Source organism: Sphaerodactylus townsendi, linkage group LG11, assembly GCF_021028975.2.
Source record: "Sphaerodactylus townsendi isolate TG3544 linkage group LG11, MPM_Stown_v2.3, whole genome shotgun sequence".
Lineage (NCBI taxonomy): Eukaryota > Metazoa > Chordata > Lepidosauria > Squamata > Sphaerodactylidae > Sphaerodactylus > Sphaerodactylus townsendi.
In genome coordinates, this window is record NC_059435.1 from 12,639,097 (window position 1) to 12,656,172 (window position 17,076).

General features: G+C 48.7%; 1 protein-coding gene across 1 annotated transcript; it reads left to right on the top strand.

Annotated features, from left to right (window-relative positions):
• Nucleotides 1-3,232: 3,232 nt before the first annotated feature.
• On the top strand, nucleotides 3,233-12,561 carry IGFBP1 (insulin like growth factor binding protein 1). Its single transcript, XM_048510379.1, has 4 exons — nucleotides 3,233-3,625; nucleotides 6,288-6,466; nucleotides 8,616-8,744; nucleotides 10,479-12,561. Exons 1-4 carry the CDS (start codon nucleotides 3,283-3,285, stop codon nucleotides 10,608-10,610), a joined length of 783 nt encoding a protein of 260 aa, XP_048366336.1. The 5' UTR covers nucleotides 3,233-3,282; the 3' UTR covers nucleotides 10,611-12,561.
• The last annotated feature ends 4,515 nt before the right edge of the window (nucleotides 12,562-17,076 follow it).

Consider the following 17,076-nt stretch of genomic DNA (forward strand, 5'->3'; position numbering starts at 1 on the left):
AGGACCTGATAAACAGTCTGGTTGACAACAGGAAGAAAAATTTGTCATCTCTCTGGAAGCTGGGCTGGCATCAGTATACTCCAAGGTGGGGTAGCTGTCAAGGGCCAGGTCTTCCGATGGGGGGCACGGCCATCACCCCCCACCATTTCGCCTCCCCACAGCCCTCTTGCTTGCTTGTCAGCTCTCCCACCACCCACACTCCCTACCCTGTATTGCTGGGGGATGCATGGGTGGGCAGAAACATATCATTGGGGGCATGGTGGCAGGCAGAGCAAATGTGCCCTGGCAGAGGCGTATCGAGGGAATATGGTGCCTGGGGGGCAACACCCGGTCAAGCACCCCCGCCCCGTACCCCTCCCACGCCCCCTCATACCCCACTTGTTGCAGTGTCTCTGGCGGGCGGCCCAGGTGGGCACCACAAGGGCGGGCCAGCTCCTGCCGTCCCCATCAGAAGGGAGTCTGGGGAGGGCAGGAGTCCAGAGCACCCCCTTTGCAGGGGGAGAGGCCTCCCTGCCGCGTGGTTGGCCCTGGCCTCGCGCACTGGTGAGTGGCCCCCCGGCACGGGGGAGCTGCTGGGCGCTGACAGCTCACTGCGCCGCAGGAGAGTCTGGGTGTGGGGACCTGGCCAATGCATGGCAACCCCCCCCCACCTTGACCAAAAGGTTTGCACCCAGGGATATGAGTTACCCCATGTCCCTAAAGGCAGTACTCCACTGGTCCCTGGTACTTTCAGCCCAGGGGCCCCCCAAAACCTGGAGCCTGGAAGCATTCTTTCCCAGTTAGAAGAAGAAGAGTTTGGATTTATATCCCCCTCCCTTTCTCTCCTGCAGGAGACTCAAAGGGGCTGACAATCTCCTTGCCCTTCCCCCCTCACAACAAACACCCTGTGAGGTGGGTGGGGCTGAGAGAGCTCAGAAGAGCTGTGACTAGCCCAAGGTCACCCAGCTGGCATGTGTGGGAGTGCACAGGCTAATCTGAATTCCCCAGATAAGCCTCCACAGCTCAGGTGGCAGAGCTGGGAATCAAACCCAGTTCCTCCAGATTAGATACACGAGCTCTTAACCTCCTTCACCACTGCTGCTCCTTTAGTGTGATTCGATCAACTCAGTGTGATTCGATCAACTCAGCCATACTTCATCTGCTCACTTGTAGGTTCTCCTAGTTGCCAACGGCTGGCGACCCTTTTTCTTGGCCTCTGGCGAGGAGCAGACAGACGTGGTCCCCCATTGCCAGGATGGAGGAGCATTCAACAGAGCTCAGAACAAGATGTTAGCAGGCTGGCTGCACTTATTTCATGCAAAATCTTCTCCGCTATTGCAAAGAGGGTCTAAAGAAGGTCCTCTGCAGCGGTTAGAGAACAGGTTTGATGAAGAGGCATGGACTTGCACCCCAACTTCGTTCTGAAGCTCATCATGGGATAATTTGGGATAAACCGCTGTTTCTGTCAATCTATCCTGATTCACAGAAGGATTCTAGGAATGAAATGAGATCAAAATATAGGGTACCCAGCCCCTGGGTGACAGCAGGAATGCAAGTTGGATACTTAAACTCTGGCAGACCAAGTTTTCATTCCTTTATACATATAACATGTAACATCTCTATGTGTTTGGAGAGAACCAGAGGTGGGATGCAGCAGGTGCTCACAGGTTCCCGAGAGTAGGTTACTAATTATTTGTGTGTGCCGAGAGGGGGCTACTAATTGGTGATTTTGCCACGTGATTTTTGCCTTAGTTACGCCCCTCCTCTCTTGCTTAGTGCGCCTTTTAGAACTTGAAGCAGTCTAGCAGGGGAGGTTGCACAGTGATGCGTGGCAGCAGCCTAGATGCCATTTGTTTCCATGCCCAAGGACCCGAGCATGGCTGCGTCCTTGCCACAGCCCCGGAATGCCCGTCCTCACCCCCGTCATGCCCCGCCCAGCCCCATTGGCGCTAGGCCACAGTTTGAATCCCACCACCATGGGAACCTGTTACCAAAATTTTTGGATCCCACCACTGGAGAGAACCGCCTGCAAATGTGATTGTTTTGCTTTTAAGAGTCAGTAGGATGTCGTGGTTAGAGTGTTGAATTGGAACCCAGAAGGACCCAGGTTTGAATCCCGACTCTGCAATCAAGCATGCTGGGTAACTTTGGTCTGGACTCCTGTTATAACCTACCTCACTGGATTATTGTGTGTGTGTGGGGGGGGGGAGGAGGAACAGAAGTGAGGAAAAACATGCACATGATCATGAACTCCTTGGAGGAACGATGGGAAGAAACTTTGTTAAGCCAATAGCTAGTGCTGCTACATCCGAAATGCATTTTTTTAGTGTCTTACTTTTTAATATTATGAAGTCTGTCTGCCAGGCTAATCCACTGTCTGTTTTCTTTACATTGTTTTGTCGGCTGGCTGTTGTATAGAAAAGCAAGTCCTTTACCAAGCGGGGTCTTTCCTCAGCCTGAACTTGAGCATGTGTACTTGGAAGGACTTCCATGGGAGTTGCTCTGAGGTAAATGTGCCCAGGAGTGATTTCCAAAGAGTACCCGCTGTACTCCTAACCCTGGGGACTCTCCAAGCGGCGGCGTGGGGGCTGTTAGAAGGAAGCCTTCTTGTGGGGGGTGGGGGGATGTATAGCCCCGTCCCTCCCTGGTGCTATGGGGGCTCACGCTGGAGCTGTGCTTTGGCACAAGCACAGCCACAGGAAACCATCCCAAACAATTCCTTTCAAGCCGGCTGTTGACATTAGCTCCTACGTGCTGTGTCCAGGAATTACGGGATCTAAGGAGCTTTGATTACCCTCTGGGGGCCTGGCTCCTGGTATGTCATTGTCCCAATAACCTCCAGCCGCATGACAAAAATTAAACAAGAAACCCAGAAAAAAGAGAGCATGAAGTCTGTTCCCGAGGTTTCCGAAGGGTCCTTCCCCCCCCCCTCCCCTTTCTCAATGAAACATTTTATGGAACCTCCAGAGAGGAAGGCCTTTCCAGGGGGGGAAACCCCTCCCTCTTCCTAGATACACAATGTAAAGGTTAAGAGAGAATGGGATCATGATGCATTTATTGCATCATTAAAAGAGGGGGGCGAGCTGGGGTGGGGGGGTGGGGACGGATGTGGGCTGCCAATGAAATGATGCTTCTCTGCCCCTCCCGCTGAGATAATAGTTAACTGGGTGGGGGTGCGTTAAAGATTAATGGACTGGCGAGGAACTGTATAAATGGGCCATGTTTGGAAACACAGGGGCATGCTGGACACGAGTAAAGCTGTGTGTGTTCCTCTCCAAGTTGAGCTGTCCTGTGTTCTCCGCCATGTGGTCTCCAAGCCTGTGCTGCACGGCGATCCTCTTCCTCCTGTGTCCCGGCTTCCTCCTGGGCGCCACCCTCCATGCCATCCACTGTGCCCCATGCACTGAGGAGAAACTCGCCCTGTGCCCTCCAGTGCCTGCCAGCTGCCCCGAGACGGCTCGACAGCCCGGCTGCGGCTGCTGCTACACCTGCGCACTCCAGCAAGGGGAGGCCTGTGGCGTGTACACGGCCCAGTGTGGCCAGGGGCTCCGTTGCCGAGTGCGCCTGGGGGAATCCAAGCCCCTTCAGGCCCTCATCCGCGGACAGGGCACCTGCCACTCAGCTGCTGACACAACAGAGGTTACAGGTAAATCCCACACTGTTACAGGTTATGCGTCCTTCTTTCCAGGGTCCTCCCCTTCGGAGATGCGAGTTCAAGATCTGCCACCAGGAGCTGGTCTCTCATTGCTTGTGTGGTAGAGTGGCACGAGAAAGGCTCAGATGTTTAGTCAGCTTAGGAGGTTATTGGCTTGTCACACCTGAGAAGCAGAAATGACAAGACTGTGGTAAGGAAAGCCGTGTGTGTGTGTGTGTGTGTGTGTGTGTGTGTGTGTGAGAGAGAGAGAGAGAGAGAGAGAGAGAGAGAGAGAGAGAGAGAGAGAGAATTTGTTCTCATGCATGTAGAAATGTGTAGGTTTGGTCCTGAGGACTACGAGGTTGTCTGGCTGGGACAGACATCTGCAGAGACCTTGGTGTTGCTGTGTTTCTCAGACAAACCGGCTGGCTCAGAATAAGTCATCCTCTTGGGGGAAGAGAACCGCCTCCCACGAGGGAAATTTCCCTAAGTAAAATGCCGCCTCTGCCGCTGAACAAAATGTGATGGGAGAGGTGTCACAAAAGTTAAAATACTAGTGGGTGGTTTTTTTAAAAACAACAACAACAACCACCTGACCTGCTCTTGGGTAGCCCTGTAATTTGAACTCTTCGTGTCCACAACCTCTTTGTTTTGTAAGTCAGCCTGCTGTTAGAGGGGATAAATTTGTTCAATATATGGTCAACGATTTTCACGGCCGGAATCACTGGAGTGTGGTGTGGTTTCCGGGCTGTATGGCCGTGTTCTAGTAGCATTTTCTCCTGATGTTTCGCCTGCATCAGAGGATCCTCTGAAGGATGCCAGCCACAGATGCAGGCGAAACGTCAGGAGAAAATGCTACTAGAACATGGCCACACAGCCTGGAAACCACACAGCACCCCGATACATTTGTTGTTAAAGCAGCAACTGTACTGGAACAAAAAAAAATCCTAAAAATCACATGAAATTAGGGGATTGATGTCTGTCACGATTCTCTCCTTCCCCATACACACACTGCTTATAATTTGGACATGTTCTTAAATCTGTGACTCTCGCTGTTTCTGCCCCGTGTTCTCCTCCACGATGTTTGAAGATGCATTTAATTTGTGGCGCATAAATCGGAGTAGACCAGGAAACTGCCCGCTAAACCATAGTAGCTTATGTGGAGTTTCTAGGTCCCCTGAAGGAATGCTAGTACAATATTTGGGCTCTATGGTGATCTGAAAGGAATCAAGATCCATTGCTTCCACAGTCAGCCGCCTGCTTTCAGATCACGGTGGAATTTGAGTTTGGATCTCTGCTGGTTGTGTGTCGCTGACCTATGGCATGCCTCATACGTCCTCCATTCATTCGAGCCTGCTTTGTAAATTATTACCTTGGGATGTATGTGAGTGAGACCGTGTAACAAACAGGAACAGGTCAAGAGGTGTTGTTTATGTAGCAGTATTTAGAAGGGCTTGGTCAAGTTCCATTTACTAAATGCCTCTGAGCTCTTAGGTGTGACTTTTTTTTTACATGGTAACTAATACTTGATAGACATTCCTTTAAAAACCATGTGGTCTTTTTTACTACCTGAGCAAAAGCATTTTGTACCAACATAACCTAGATTCTGTGGCGTAGGAGGTTAAGAGCTCGTGTATCTAATCTGGAGGAACCGGGTCTGATTCCCAGCTCTGCCACCTGAGCTGTGGAGGCTTATCTGGGGAATTCAGATTAGCCTGTACACTCCCACACACGCCAGCTGGGTGACCTTGGGCTAGTCACAGCTTCCCGGAGCTCTCTCAGCCCCACCTACCTCACAGGGTGTTTGTTGTGAGGGGGGAAGGGCAAGGAGATTGTAAGCCCCTTTGAGTCTCCTGCAGGAGAGAAAGGGGGGATATAAATCCAAACTCTTCTTCTTCTTCTAAAAAAGTTGAGTTCTGAAACCTACCAATATTATGCGTTCATGGGATGGAGGTTCTTATTGAGGGCAATTGCTTCTGCGATGTTTTCCTACGTTGCATCATTTCTTTTGCTTTTATTAATCCTCCGGGGGGGGGGAGGGAATTGTTTCAAGTAGCTGAATCCCCTCCTTTCTGAACACAGGGAAACCCGGCTCAGCTACGCCTGTGACTTTTGCAGTGTTATCCACACGTTAGATAGTTGTAAGGACTCGAAACTTGTGTGTTTTTTAAAACAAATATGGACAAAACGTAAGAAGTTGGATTTTAGGGACAAGCCCCACCCTGGGGTGCCAATTTTGGGATGGAAAATGCCTGGAGATGATGGAATGGAGTCAGGGGAGAGCCCTGTTTGGGGAGGGGGAGATATCATCAGGAAAACCATAGTGTCCATACTCCAAATCACCCAGTTTCTGGAGGTTGGTTGTCATTCCAAGAGATCTTCAGTCTTCCCCTGGAGGTTGGCAGCTCTACTACTTCCATAAAAAAAACTACAGCTTCCTTAAAACCCTCCCTGGAAAATCTGGTGTTCCACTGTTGGGAGGAATTGTTTCTCTGGTGGATACTCTGCAGTGGAGCTTTAAGGAGGTTCCGCATTTCTGTTGCACCCCAACCGTTTGGCCCGTTCTAGCTTCTCCACTTGGTCCCTACTGTCTTTGGTTTAAAAGTCTTAAGAAATAAATGTTGGGTGAGATTTTTCTCTGGGGAGCTGACCTACATCATCTGTTCCCCTTTAGACTCTGCAGAACCGGAGGATGGGCCCACCGAAGCCTCTGAAATATCAGCTGACCAACTGTTCAACTATCAGTCGTTGTTTCCCGCTGGCCAGGACAAGCCTTCCCCGTGGAACGTCATCAGCGCCTACGAGAGCATGAAAGCAAAGAGGCTTTCTGAATTTAGGAGATGGAAGGAGCAGGTGAGCCCCTCCCCCTGGCCTCCTTTTCCAGTATACTTGCATTGGCTTGGATAATCCACTAAACTTTTAAGAAGAAGAAGAGTTTGGATTTATATCCCCCCTTTCTCTCCTGCAGGAGACTCAAAGGGGCTTACGATCTCCTTGCCCTTCCCCCCTCCCAACAAACACCCAGTGAGGTAGGTGGGGCTGAGATAGCTCCGAGAAGCTGTGACTAGACCAAGGTCACCCAACTGGCATGTGTGGGAGTGTACAGGCTAATCTGAATTCCCCAGATAAGCCTCCACAGTTCAGGCGGCAGAGCTGGGAATCAAACCCTGTTCCTCCAGATTAGATACACGAGCTCTTAACCTCCTACGCCACTGCTGCTCCTTTAAAAGGAGAAAATGTGGCCGGGGGTGGGGGGGGGAGATACATCACTGTTTGGAAATTTCACCCCTGCCTCTCCAACTCTCCCCCTCAAGCATTCCATGAATACCACAGTGGCATTCAGCTGTCCCCCATATTTTGTCCCTTCTTGAGCGATTTTAAGCCATGGAGGGTCTTTCCCCCACTTTGGAATAATTTAGCTACTGCATATTGAGAGGGTCCTCCACATACGAGGAGACCCCAGCGTTCTCTCTGGTCTTTGTGGCTTTCATCACCCACAGAGGGGCCAAACTGAAGCGGTAGCAGTAGAGCCAATGTGGTGTATTGGTTAAGAGCAGTGGACTCTAATCTGGTGAACCAGGTTTGTTTCCCGACTCCTCCTCATGAAGCCTGCTGAGTGACCTTGAGCCAGTCACAGTTCTCTCAGAACTCTCAGAGCCCCACCTGCCTCACAGGTCTGTTCTGGGGAAAGGAAGGGAAGGGGCTTGTAAGCTACTTTGAGACTCCTAAAGGAGAAAAGAGAAAAGCAGGGTATAAAACCCAACTCCTTCCAGTAGTAGTACTACTAGTAGCAGAGTGGATCTTGCTACTGCTACAAATAAAGTTTGTAGTAGGCTAACATGGACAAGAACCTAGCTGAAAATACCACTTGAGGGCGCCAAAGAACAGAAAGTAAACAAGTTGACCAGAACTTGATAGAACTATGTTCTGTTTAGAAATGAAATAAATCTTGTTACTGAATAGATTCTTTCTCTCATATCGGATTCATCTGTTTCTAAACCAGACAGGCTATTCCAAATTTCTGCTGTTAAATTCTATGCGTATGAACTCATTAGTAAACCTCGCTGTCTCCAATGAGCTTACTTCCAATCAAGTGTGCATAAGTTATTATAGTCTTCAAAATGCAAACTAGAGGCTTTCCGCACAGCAGAGGCGACCTAGGTTCGACTCGTGTCTGCGGAAATCATTACCTGAGCTCGACTCTTCTGTTATTCCGCACAGCAGCCGGGTTGTCTCTCCGGACCCGAGTTCAGAGGGCGGGGTTCTATGGCAGGAAATGTGTGTGTGCGCCCCTTTTTTCGTTCTGCCACATAGGAGCTACGTTGTGACAATGTCACAAAGCGCCAATTTCCTACCTGTCACAAACTGGCGGGGATCTGCATTTTCGTGAGCCTTCTCTGTCGGAGCAGAACGAGCAGAGCTGAACCATTGCTTCGTGCACGAGAAGGGGTTTTTTTTGACGGCGCGCTTTTCGCCGCCACGAGTTTCCCATTCTGTGCATGGCCAAAATAGTGCACTGTGATTGGCTGGCCGGGGAGCCGAGGCGAGGGAGATTCGCACTGTGCCGGGTTCGGCTTGAGTGCAACCCGAGTTCGGCAAAAAGTCGTACCTCCCAGTTGAGCTCGAAAATTTGACAGTGAGAGGGGGGGAGCAGAGACAGACACGAGTCAAACTCTACGGCTGTGCAGAGTACCCGGGTCGAACCTACGTCAAACTAAGGTCGAATCCTACAGTGCGGAAGGCCTCCTAGAAGCATGTCAGACTTGTGACAGGGTAACATGAGACCATAGTCATACAACCTGTAGGAATCCCCCTTTCTATGGAGGCTCCCTCAGGAAGAATGACATCTGTTTCAATGGTCAGCATAAGACTTATGCATATATTTACCATATTGAGTTAGCATGGGCTCCAGATTCTTTCACTAATGAACATGTGCTGATTCTTATGTTTTAATTTTGGATCTCCAACTTCAGGAGTTATAGTTTGAATCCTGTTCTTGCAGGGACCTTGTCAAAAAGAACTCTACAGAGCTCTGGACAAGTTAGCCAAAGCTCAACAGAGAACCGGAGGCGAAATCTACAGATTCTACTTGCCCAACTGTAATAAGAACGGATTTTACCACAGCAAGCAGGTAAGCACAGTCATGAGGACTGGAAGAACATTTTTTTCATACTACTGATCTTCCTTACTCTATGGCTCATTCCGCACATACAGAATAATGCACTTTCAAACTGCTTTCAGTGCTCTTTGAAGCTGTGCAGAATGGCAAAATCCACTTGCAAACAGTTGTGGAAGTGGTTTGAAAACGCATTATTTTGCATGTGCGGAAGTGGCCTATATGGAGAGATGAGAAATTAGTCCAGAAGGAAGTTAAGTGGGAGCAGACTGGTTCTTAACCTGAGTAGTTGCCCGCTAGGAAAAGACAGTTGTCTTCTTTAGCAGAGAGAACAAACAGGAAAGTGTTAATCTGCTTTCAAGGTTTCCTTGGCAACGTAGCTTAAGTTCATCTTAGGCCAAAGGGACCAAAATATAAGGCCGAGCCCTTCCATGGAAATCCAGCATGATTTCAAAAATAGGATGCTAAGTAACATGTAGTCTGGTGGTGGGCAGAATTGTCAAGTCACAGCTGACGTATGGCGACCTTGCTGGCAGGGGATGATGGGAACTATAGTCCATAACATCTGGAGGGCCACGAGTTTGACACCTGTGCTGTAAGGTTTTCCAGACAAGTGACGTTAAGAGGTAGTTTGCCATTGCCTGCCTCTACGTTGCAACCCTGGGCCTTCAAGGTGGTTTCCCATCGTAGTACTAACCGGGGCTGACACCAGCCCTTTCCTCACAAACCTTTTAAAACATTTCGAGGCAGGAAATAACACGTTTCTTCATTTGAGTTCTGCATTGTTTTTCCTTCCTTCCTTCTGAAAATGTTTTATTTCCAGCCTCAAAATGTTTTCAGTGAATCCCGTTTAAAAAAACGATTCTTTAGGTTAAAATGTTTTCAAAACGGCTCTGTCACTATGCAGTCTCTTTAATACGTGTTCCACACCCTCTGCCGTCCCTGAATTTCCTCCGTGGCGTCATTTTCTGAGATCGCTCTCTGTTCCCCCTCACCTGTTTATTTGATCATTTGCGCACGCTTTTTAAAATGGGGGTGGTAATCTTTGAGGCATCGGTTATACAAGGTATGGAGAATCGCAGCACAAAGCTGTGCAGCATTGAAGCATCTATTCAACTAACTAAAAGGGGGGAACATGTAATGGCAGCTATTAATTGTTTCGAGGGGATAGGTGTGGACATCTGAGAAGGGGGGGGGGAGAAAATATCTTCCAAACATTTTAGGCGATTTGTGTGGAAAAAGGAAGGGCAGCATCTAATCAAACTATAGCCAGTGGTGGGATCCAAAAATTTTAGTAACAGGTTCCCATGGTGGTGGGATTCAAACTGTGGGGTAGCGCCAATGAGGCTGGGCGGGGCACGACAGGGGTGTGGCCGGACATTCTGGGGGTGGGGCATTCCTGAGCGGGGCTGTGGCAAGGACACAGCCGCTGCGCTGGTCCTTGGGCGGGAAACAAATGCACACAGGCGCAGGCTGCCACACACGCCGGTGCACCTCCTGCTAGACTGCTTCAAGTTCTGCGCGCTACTGCTGAGAGGAGGGGCGTAACTCAGGCGAAAATCACGTGGCAAAATCACGTGGCAAAATCAATTATCAACCCCTTCTCGGCACACACAAATAATTAGTAACCTACTCTCGGGAACCTGTGAGAACCTGCTGGATCCCACCTCTGACTATAGCTAAATATTCTCTCTCTTTTTTGGTAATTATTGTTTTCTCAACAATCAATGTCTCTTACCATTTGCGTAGTGTGAAACTTCGCTGGATGGAAGCCCTGCTGGATGCTGGTGTGTTTATCCCAAAAACGGGAGGAGAATTTCTGGATCCCCTGAAACGATGGGCGACCCGGACTGCGAACAATATCTGAACTCGCAAGAATAAGACCAAACGGGCTGCAGGTTGTTCATACGTTCGATCCCGAATCTCTTGCAAACCAAGCGTCCTATTCTGGACCCGAGACAATCCTTCGTTGACAAGTCTTTACACATGTGATTGGCTCACCCCCAATCTTGTTCGTTCTTGCTCAGAAGTAAAATCCCAAAGATTCCATCGGGGGCTCACTCCATGAAGGCGTTCATGGGATCGCAGCCTTTAGACAGTGATGTTGGTGGTGGTTGGGAAGATCTGAAAAACCGTGTCTACCTGCGTTATTAAAGTTAGGCAGAATGATTAATGGTGGCAGAGCTGGGCCCTCACACATCCTGACGTATACGAGCTGCTTTTATATTTTTCCCTTGTTGCCTAGTCTACGACTGCGCAATTATTTATTTTAGATGTCTATTTTTATGTTTGTCCGTGTTATTAACTTATATATCTATATCCTTAAACACTTCAGAACAATGCATATCAATACTTTTAATATTATTTCTCACAAAAGATGCACTTTTCATGGTTTCCGGAGAGCACACTTTATATCCTTTATCATGGGGAAAGAATGCCTTGCTGAGCATAAATGTTTGTATCGTGTATTCATGTCATTTGGGAAACCTCCCATGGGATAGAGTGTGATCAAGGGAGTACATGCTTATTTAAAAGCTTGTCTTGTTGGCATCTGAGGCTGCACATCACATTCATTTCAGTGTCAAGGAGTCTGGGTGTTGTAGTGGAATACGGGCCTTCGCAGCACGCCCAGGGGGGCTGATTTTGTGGGAAACACACTCCAGAATTCCCCAGTGTGGTGTCCACCCCCCCCCCATAGCCCCCACCAGTGTGTTTCCTGTTTGGGGCCTGAGGTTTATCAGGAGAAAGCAGTTTATAAATCAAATCAATTAAAATGCAATTACAGGTGGGGTTGTCAGCCACCAGTTGGCTCTCCTTCCAAATTGCAACTGACAATTTCCAGGCTACCCAGAGCAGATGGCTGCAGGAAGTGGCCGCTCTGGAAAGTGTACTGTAGGGCATTATAGCCCACGGAGCTCCCTCCTCAAATGCCATTCTTCTAAAGATCCCCCCCCCCCCAAATATTCAGGAATTTCGCATCCTGCAATCGGCAGCGCTGCAATAGTTCTCGAACAGAGTCGGGCCAACCCCTGAGGAGTTTCTCCCTTGAGCAACACACATGGTCCACAGCTATGAGGCAGTGGCATAGTGCCAAGGGAATGGGGGAGGATGAAAGATGCGACGGGCGTGTGCCAGTGCGGGAGCATGGCAGGGCAGACGGGGCGTGGTGGGGGCGTTCCAGGGCATGGCAGGGGCGCGGGGCGCACGCGTGCCCTGGGCGCGGTTCCCTCTCACTCCGGCCCTGCTATGAGGTCTCACTTTGGCCGTAAACGCAAGCTTCGTTATGTTCGGGGGGTTTCAATGCCTCTCACTGCGGCTGAGTAGGCAGTAAAACCTCCTCTTCCTTAGGAAACCAAAGAAAAACAGGAAATACCCATTTGGTTTGGAAGCTTGCAGTGTTTTGTGATCAGCCGTCATGGCAGCCATGTTGGGAGGACACCTGCTCCCTTTCCTCAAAGTTCCCAAAGCGTTCACAGGCTCAAAGAGGCTTCTGACTTCTGGAATTTGGTCCTATTCCTGTGATCATTTTAATGACACACACACACACACACACACACACACAAACTGCGTCATGGGGTCACACCACACTGAATTAGTTCCCATGCTACTGGGCATGCCATATGAAGGGTACCATTCTGAGAGGAGAAAGTTCATTTATATTTGTTTTGTTTGTTTTCACTCACATGCACTGGTCTTACGTTATTCAAGAAATGAAGACACAACCTACAATGTAACTACCTTTTTAATGAATGTAAATTTTCATGAGTGGAACTTTTCATAAGTTGACCTTGTCATGTTATTTAAGATGAATTATTAAAGCATTTGCTTTGGATGCTCTTGTTTGCTTTCCGCGGCGCGTTGACCGTGACAGTCAAACAACCGCGCTCTAACCCTGAGCCGCACACAAAGTTGTAATAAAGAATAACATTTATTGTAGTCAATAAGAGAGTGGAGCATAAGTGCGGGTGCCTTTTGTAATAAATGGACAGCAGGTAGGAGGGGACATTCCCACTGGCATTTCAAGATGGCAGAAATATATATGCTTATCCATGTACAGCCATGAAGATTCACTAGAGGTATTCTCAGAGGTGGGATCCAGCAGGTTCTCACCAGTTCCCGAGAGTGGGTTACTAATTATTTGTGTGTGCCGAGAGGGGGTTACTAATTGGGTCCGCTTTTCCATCTCCACGCCCTCGCCTCCCCAAGAGGCATCCTGCCTTTGAACGTGAAGGTTCCATATAGCAATTGCGACTAATAATGTCACTCCCTGAACTGGGTTAATCCCTTTCAGGTACTGCAATTCATGGATTCTCAGCCTTTTGTACCTTTTATCTCAGCAGTCTCTATCAAAGAACCTGTGTGTTCCACCATTGCTGTGTTCAGATTTGTGAGTTGGGGCATTTTCTATAATGTGATAATGATTTAGAAATGACCTGGTGCAAAAAGATTTTGGGGGGTCGTGGTGGGGTGGCTGCCCATGGGGGGCATCCAACTCAGGTTTTGCCCAGGGCTCAGGTTTGCCTAGGTACGCCTCTGCCCCCTTTGCTGAGGGGGGGCTGGCGAGGGAACATGTTACTAAAATTTTTGGATCCCACCACTGGGTATTCTTCATAGATATAGGAAAGAGTGCAATTGTGGATCAGGTTCAGTGTATAAATCTGGTTTCCATGTGCTGTCCTTAGTCTAACAAAAGGCTCCCTTGGAGTTATAGGGTTGCCAACTCTGATTTGGAAATTCCAGGAGATTTGAAGGTGGGAACTTGGGGGGTGGGGTCTGCGGAGGGCCCTCAGTAGAGCATAATGCCATAGAGTACAAAGCAACTGTTTTCTCCAGAGGAATGGATGTCTGTCACCTGGAGATCAGTTGTAATTCTGAGAGATTTCTAGGCCTCATCTCGAGTTTAACAACCTTGGGCCCCTTCCGCACATGCAAAATAACGCATTTTCAAACCACTTTCACAACTGTTTGCAAGTGGATTTTGCTATTCCGCACAGCTTCAAAGAGCACTGATAGCAGTTTGAAAGTGCATTATTTTGCATGTGCCTTGGTTTCTGCCTACATTTTGGGGGAGGGGAAGAAGAAGGAGAGTTGTATTTATATCCCCCTTTTCTCTCCTTCAGGAGACTCAAATGGGCTTACAAACTCCTTTCCCTTCCCCCCTGACAACAAACACCCTGTGAGGTAGGTGGGGCTGAGAGAGCTCAGAAGAACTGTGACTAGCCCAAGGTCACCCAGCTGGCGTGTGTTGGGGTGTACATGTCTAATCTGAATTCCCCAGATAAGCCTCCACAGCTCAGGCGGCAGAGCGGGGAATCCAACCCAGTTCCTCCAGATTAGAGTACAGTACACTGCTCTTAACCACTACGCCGCTGCTGCTCCGACTTGCCTGGAGCAGTATAAGGGTTTGTTTTGTTGAACAGTTCCTCCAGATTAGAGTACAGTACACCTGCTCTTAACCACTACGCCGCTGCTGCTCCGACTTGCCTGGAGCAGTATAAGGGTTTGTTTTGTTGAACAGTTCCTCCAGATTAGAGTACAGTACACCTGCTCTTAACCACTACGCCGCTGCTGCTCCGACTTGCCTGGAGCAGTATAAGGGTTTGTTTTGTTGAACAGAGTTTCTCCAGATTTATGACCACTCCTCAGTTCTGTACATAGGACAGAACTGTGTAAGAATAAAAAAAAAATGGCAGGAAATGTCAAGAAACAAACAATGAGGTATGGAGGTTCTCTGGCATGGTGCCTGGTTAGTTGGTCCCATCCCAAATGTCTGTTCTCTGGATGGGTTGCTAGGTCTTCATTTAACCAATGCTTTTAGCTTTTAAAGGAAACAGCACCAGTGATGGGCTCATTCAGACAATCGGCTTCTTCTCCCCCATCTTGAGCCTGCCTTGCCTCTTCAGTGGTCAAGGGACTCCCAATTACCCGCTATCCAGCTAAAACATCATCCTCTATAGAAAAATTACAACCAGTTGCCAGATTTTCTTCATTTTCACTGTGTGTTAAAAAGGAGACTTTCGAAGGAGAGCAAATCTGGCTTGGTCAAGGAAGCAAGTTTCACCCTTCAAGGCTAAATCATATTCAGAAGTGAAGGGTGGGGAATGCAAAGTTACTGGAAGGTTTCTCCTCACAACTCCGTTTATGGATTCATATAACAATGTAGTGATTGGGTTGCAGAGACATGGGTTCACATCTCTGTTTGTGATGTCCTTGTGCAACTTACTACCATACGTCACGCTTGATTCACCTACAGGCAAATTACCTATGATTATGTTATTTTTTAATAAAAGGATAAATTCATAGACAAATCAGCCGTTCCAAATTTCATTCAGTTGCTGTTTTTCTATATCTCTTTGCTTCTTTGCTCACACCAGATGTACAATAAAATAAGTGAATTATGTCTTCTTAGTACATTGTCATTACTAATCTAGATTTCTGAGGGATGCCTCTGGGGCAGGCTGACCAGACGTCCCGCTTTTGGCGGGACAGTCCCGCCTTAAAACAACTTGTCCCGCGTCCTGCGGTTTTTTTTCAAGTTTGTCCCACGTCCCACGGGTTTTTTCAAGTGTACCGATTTTTGGAAGGCTGCTGCACTGCCTTCTGGGAAGCAAGGCAGTGCGGCAGCCTCCCGCGCATGCGGCCGCAGGAGCACTGCCTTCTGGGTGCTCCCGTTTCCCGCCCTGTGACATGTGGCCGGCCGCCTACCCACCTGTCCCGGTTTACAAAGGTGACCATCTGGTCACCTTACTCTGGGGGCAAGGAAGGGGGGGTGTTAGCTTTCTTCAAGGACACTTCCTAAGGGCCTGTGGTGGGCCATTATTAGAAATAGAACAAAAGGCCTTGGATCTGATCCAGCAAAACTAATCTTAGGATAAAATGGGATAACCTTCAGAATTCCCAGTCCCACTCAAGAAAGGCAGAAGACAAAGGAATGATCACAGTGATGTAGAGGAGGTGAGAGAATTTCTGTGAGGTTCTCCTCAGAAAGTTCTCACAAACAGACTGTGCTTGTGTGCTCTCCTCCCCTATTCCATGCCAGGTATCTTCTGTCCTATATATTTCAGTGATTAGCCCTTAACAATTACATAAATAAGCCTTTCAGCCTCAGCTATCACAGTGGTGGCTTCCTCACGGCAACAGCCCTTTACGGCTCTGGCCCCGGCCTGGTGGAACACCCTCCCTCCGGCTGTTCGGGCCCTGCGGGACCTTAACGAGTTCCGCAGGGCCTGTAAAACGGAGTTGTTCCGCCGGGCCTTTGGAGGGACCGGCCGCTGAAATGGTGCCCCCCCCCCCCGTCGGCCTTTCCATCTAGGCCACCATCTATTATGACTCGCCGCCCTCCTCCCTCTCTCTTCTGGGGAGAATTTTAAAGTAGGGTTGGTCGGGCGCCCTAGTATTATTACTATTGTTGTTGTTATCGCTGTTTTAAAGATTTTAACAGCTTTTATTTATATCGTATGTTGTACACCGCCCAGAGCCCCCCGGGGACGGGGCGGTATAAAAGCTGAAGCAATAAATAAATAAAATAAATAAGTATAACGCGTTGCAGTCGTTATAAAGGAACCCGTTTTCCTTTTTTCCCATTCACATGCAGCGATTGGAGCTCATAGAAATAAGGCTGGTTGGTTTAACACCTTCGAACAGAGATGGTTTTCTCTTTTTTTTATTTCCTGCAACACATGTGTAGCTGCACAGACCCCCTGCAGCCATGCCGATCGTCCCACAATACAATGGCTGCTCTTCTGCCAGTTGACCCTCCCATCACTTCACAAAATAACTTTTACCTTTCCTCACCTCACCCTGAAAAACACCTGGCGTTAACTCTGCTGTTCTGTTACCACTCATTTCCCTCAGTTTTTCTCCTGCCTGTCTATAACTTCCCCTATTAAAAAACAAATGCTTAAAATGTGGAATTAGTTGCCAGAGGCATAGACTGCTTTAACAGAGAATTAGCCAGATCCACGTGGATCTACAAGTGACTACCAGCCATGGTGACTAAGCTGAACCTCCACGTTTAGAAGCACTAAATCTCTGGATCCCAGTGCCAGGAGGAAACGTCAGGGGAAGGCCTTGGCCTCTATGCACTGTTGTTGGACCACCAAAGGAAATGGCTGGCCGTTTTGTGAGGCAGCGTGTTGGAGCAGATGGCCCACTGGACTGATCTTCACATGTTAAGAAGAACCATGGCTCGTGAAAGCTCATATTGTTGGTCTTTAAGGTGCCACTGGACTTCTGTTTTATTTTAAGCCCCTGTGCGGGGGGGTGGGGGGTGGGACAGGGCACAAGCATTGTAATCATCAGTATCATATTTTGAAAAGGCTGGTGCATATTTGGTGTTCCCCTGAAG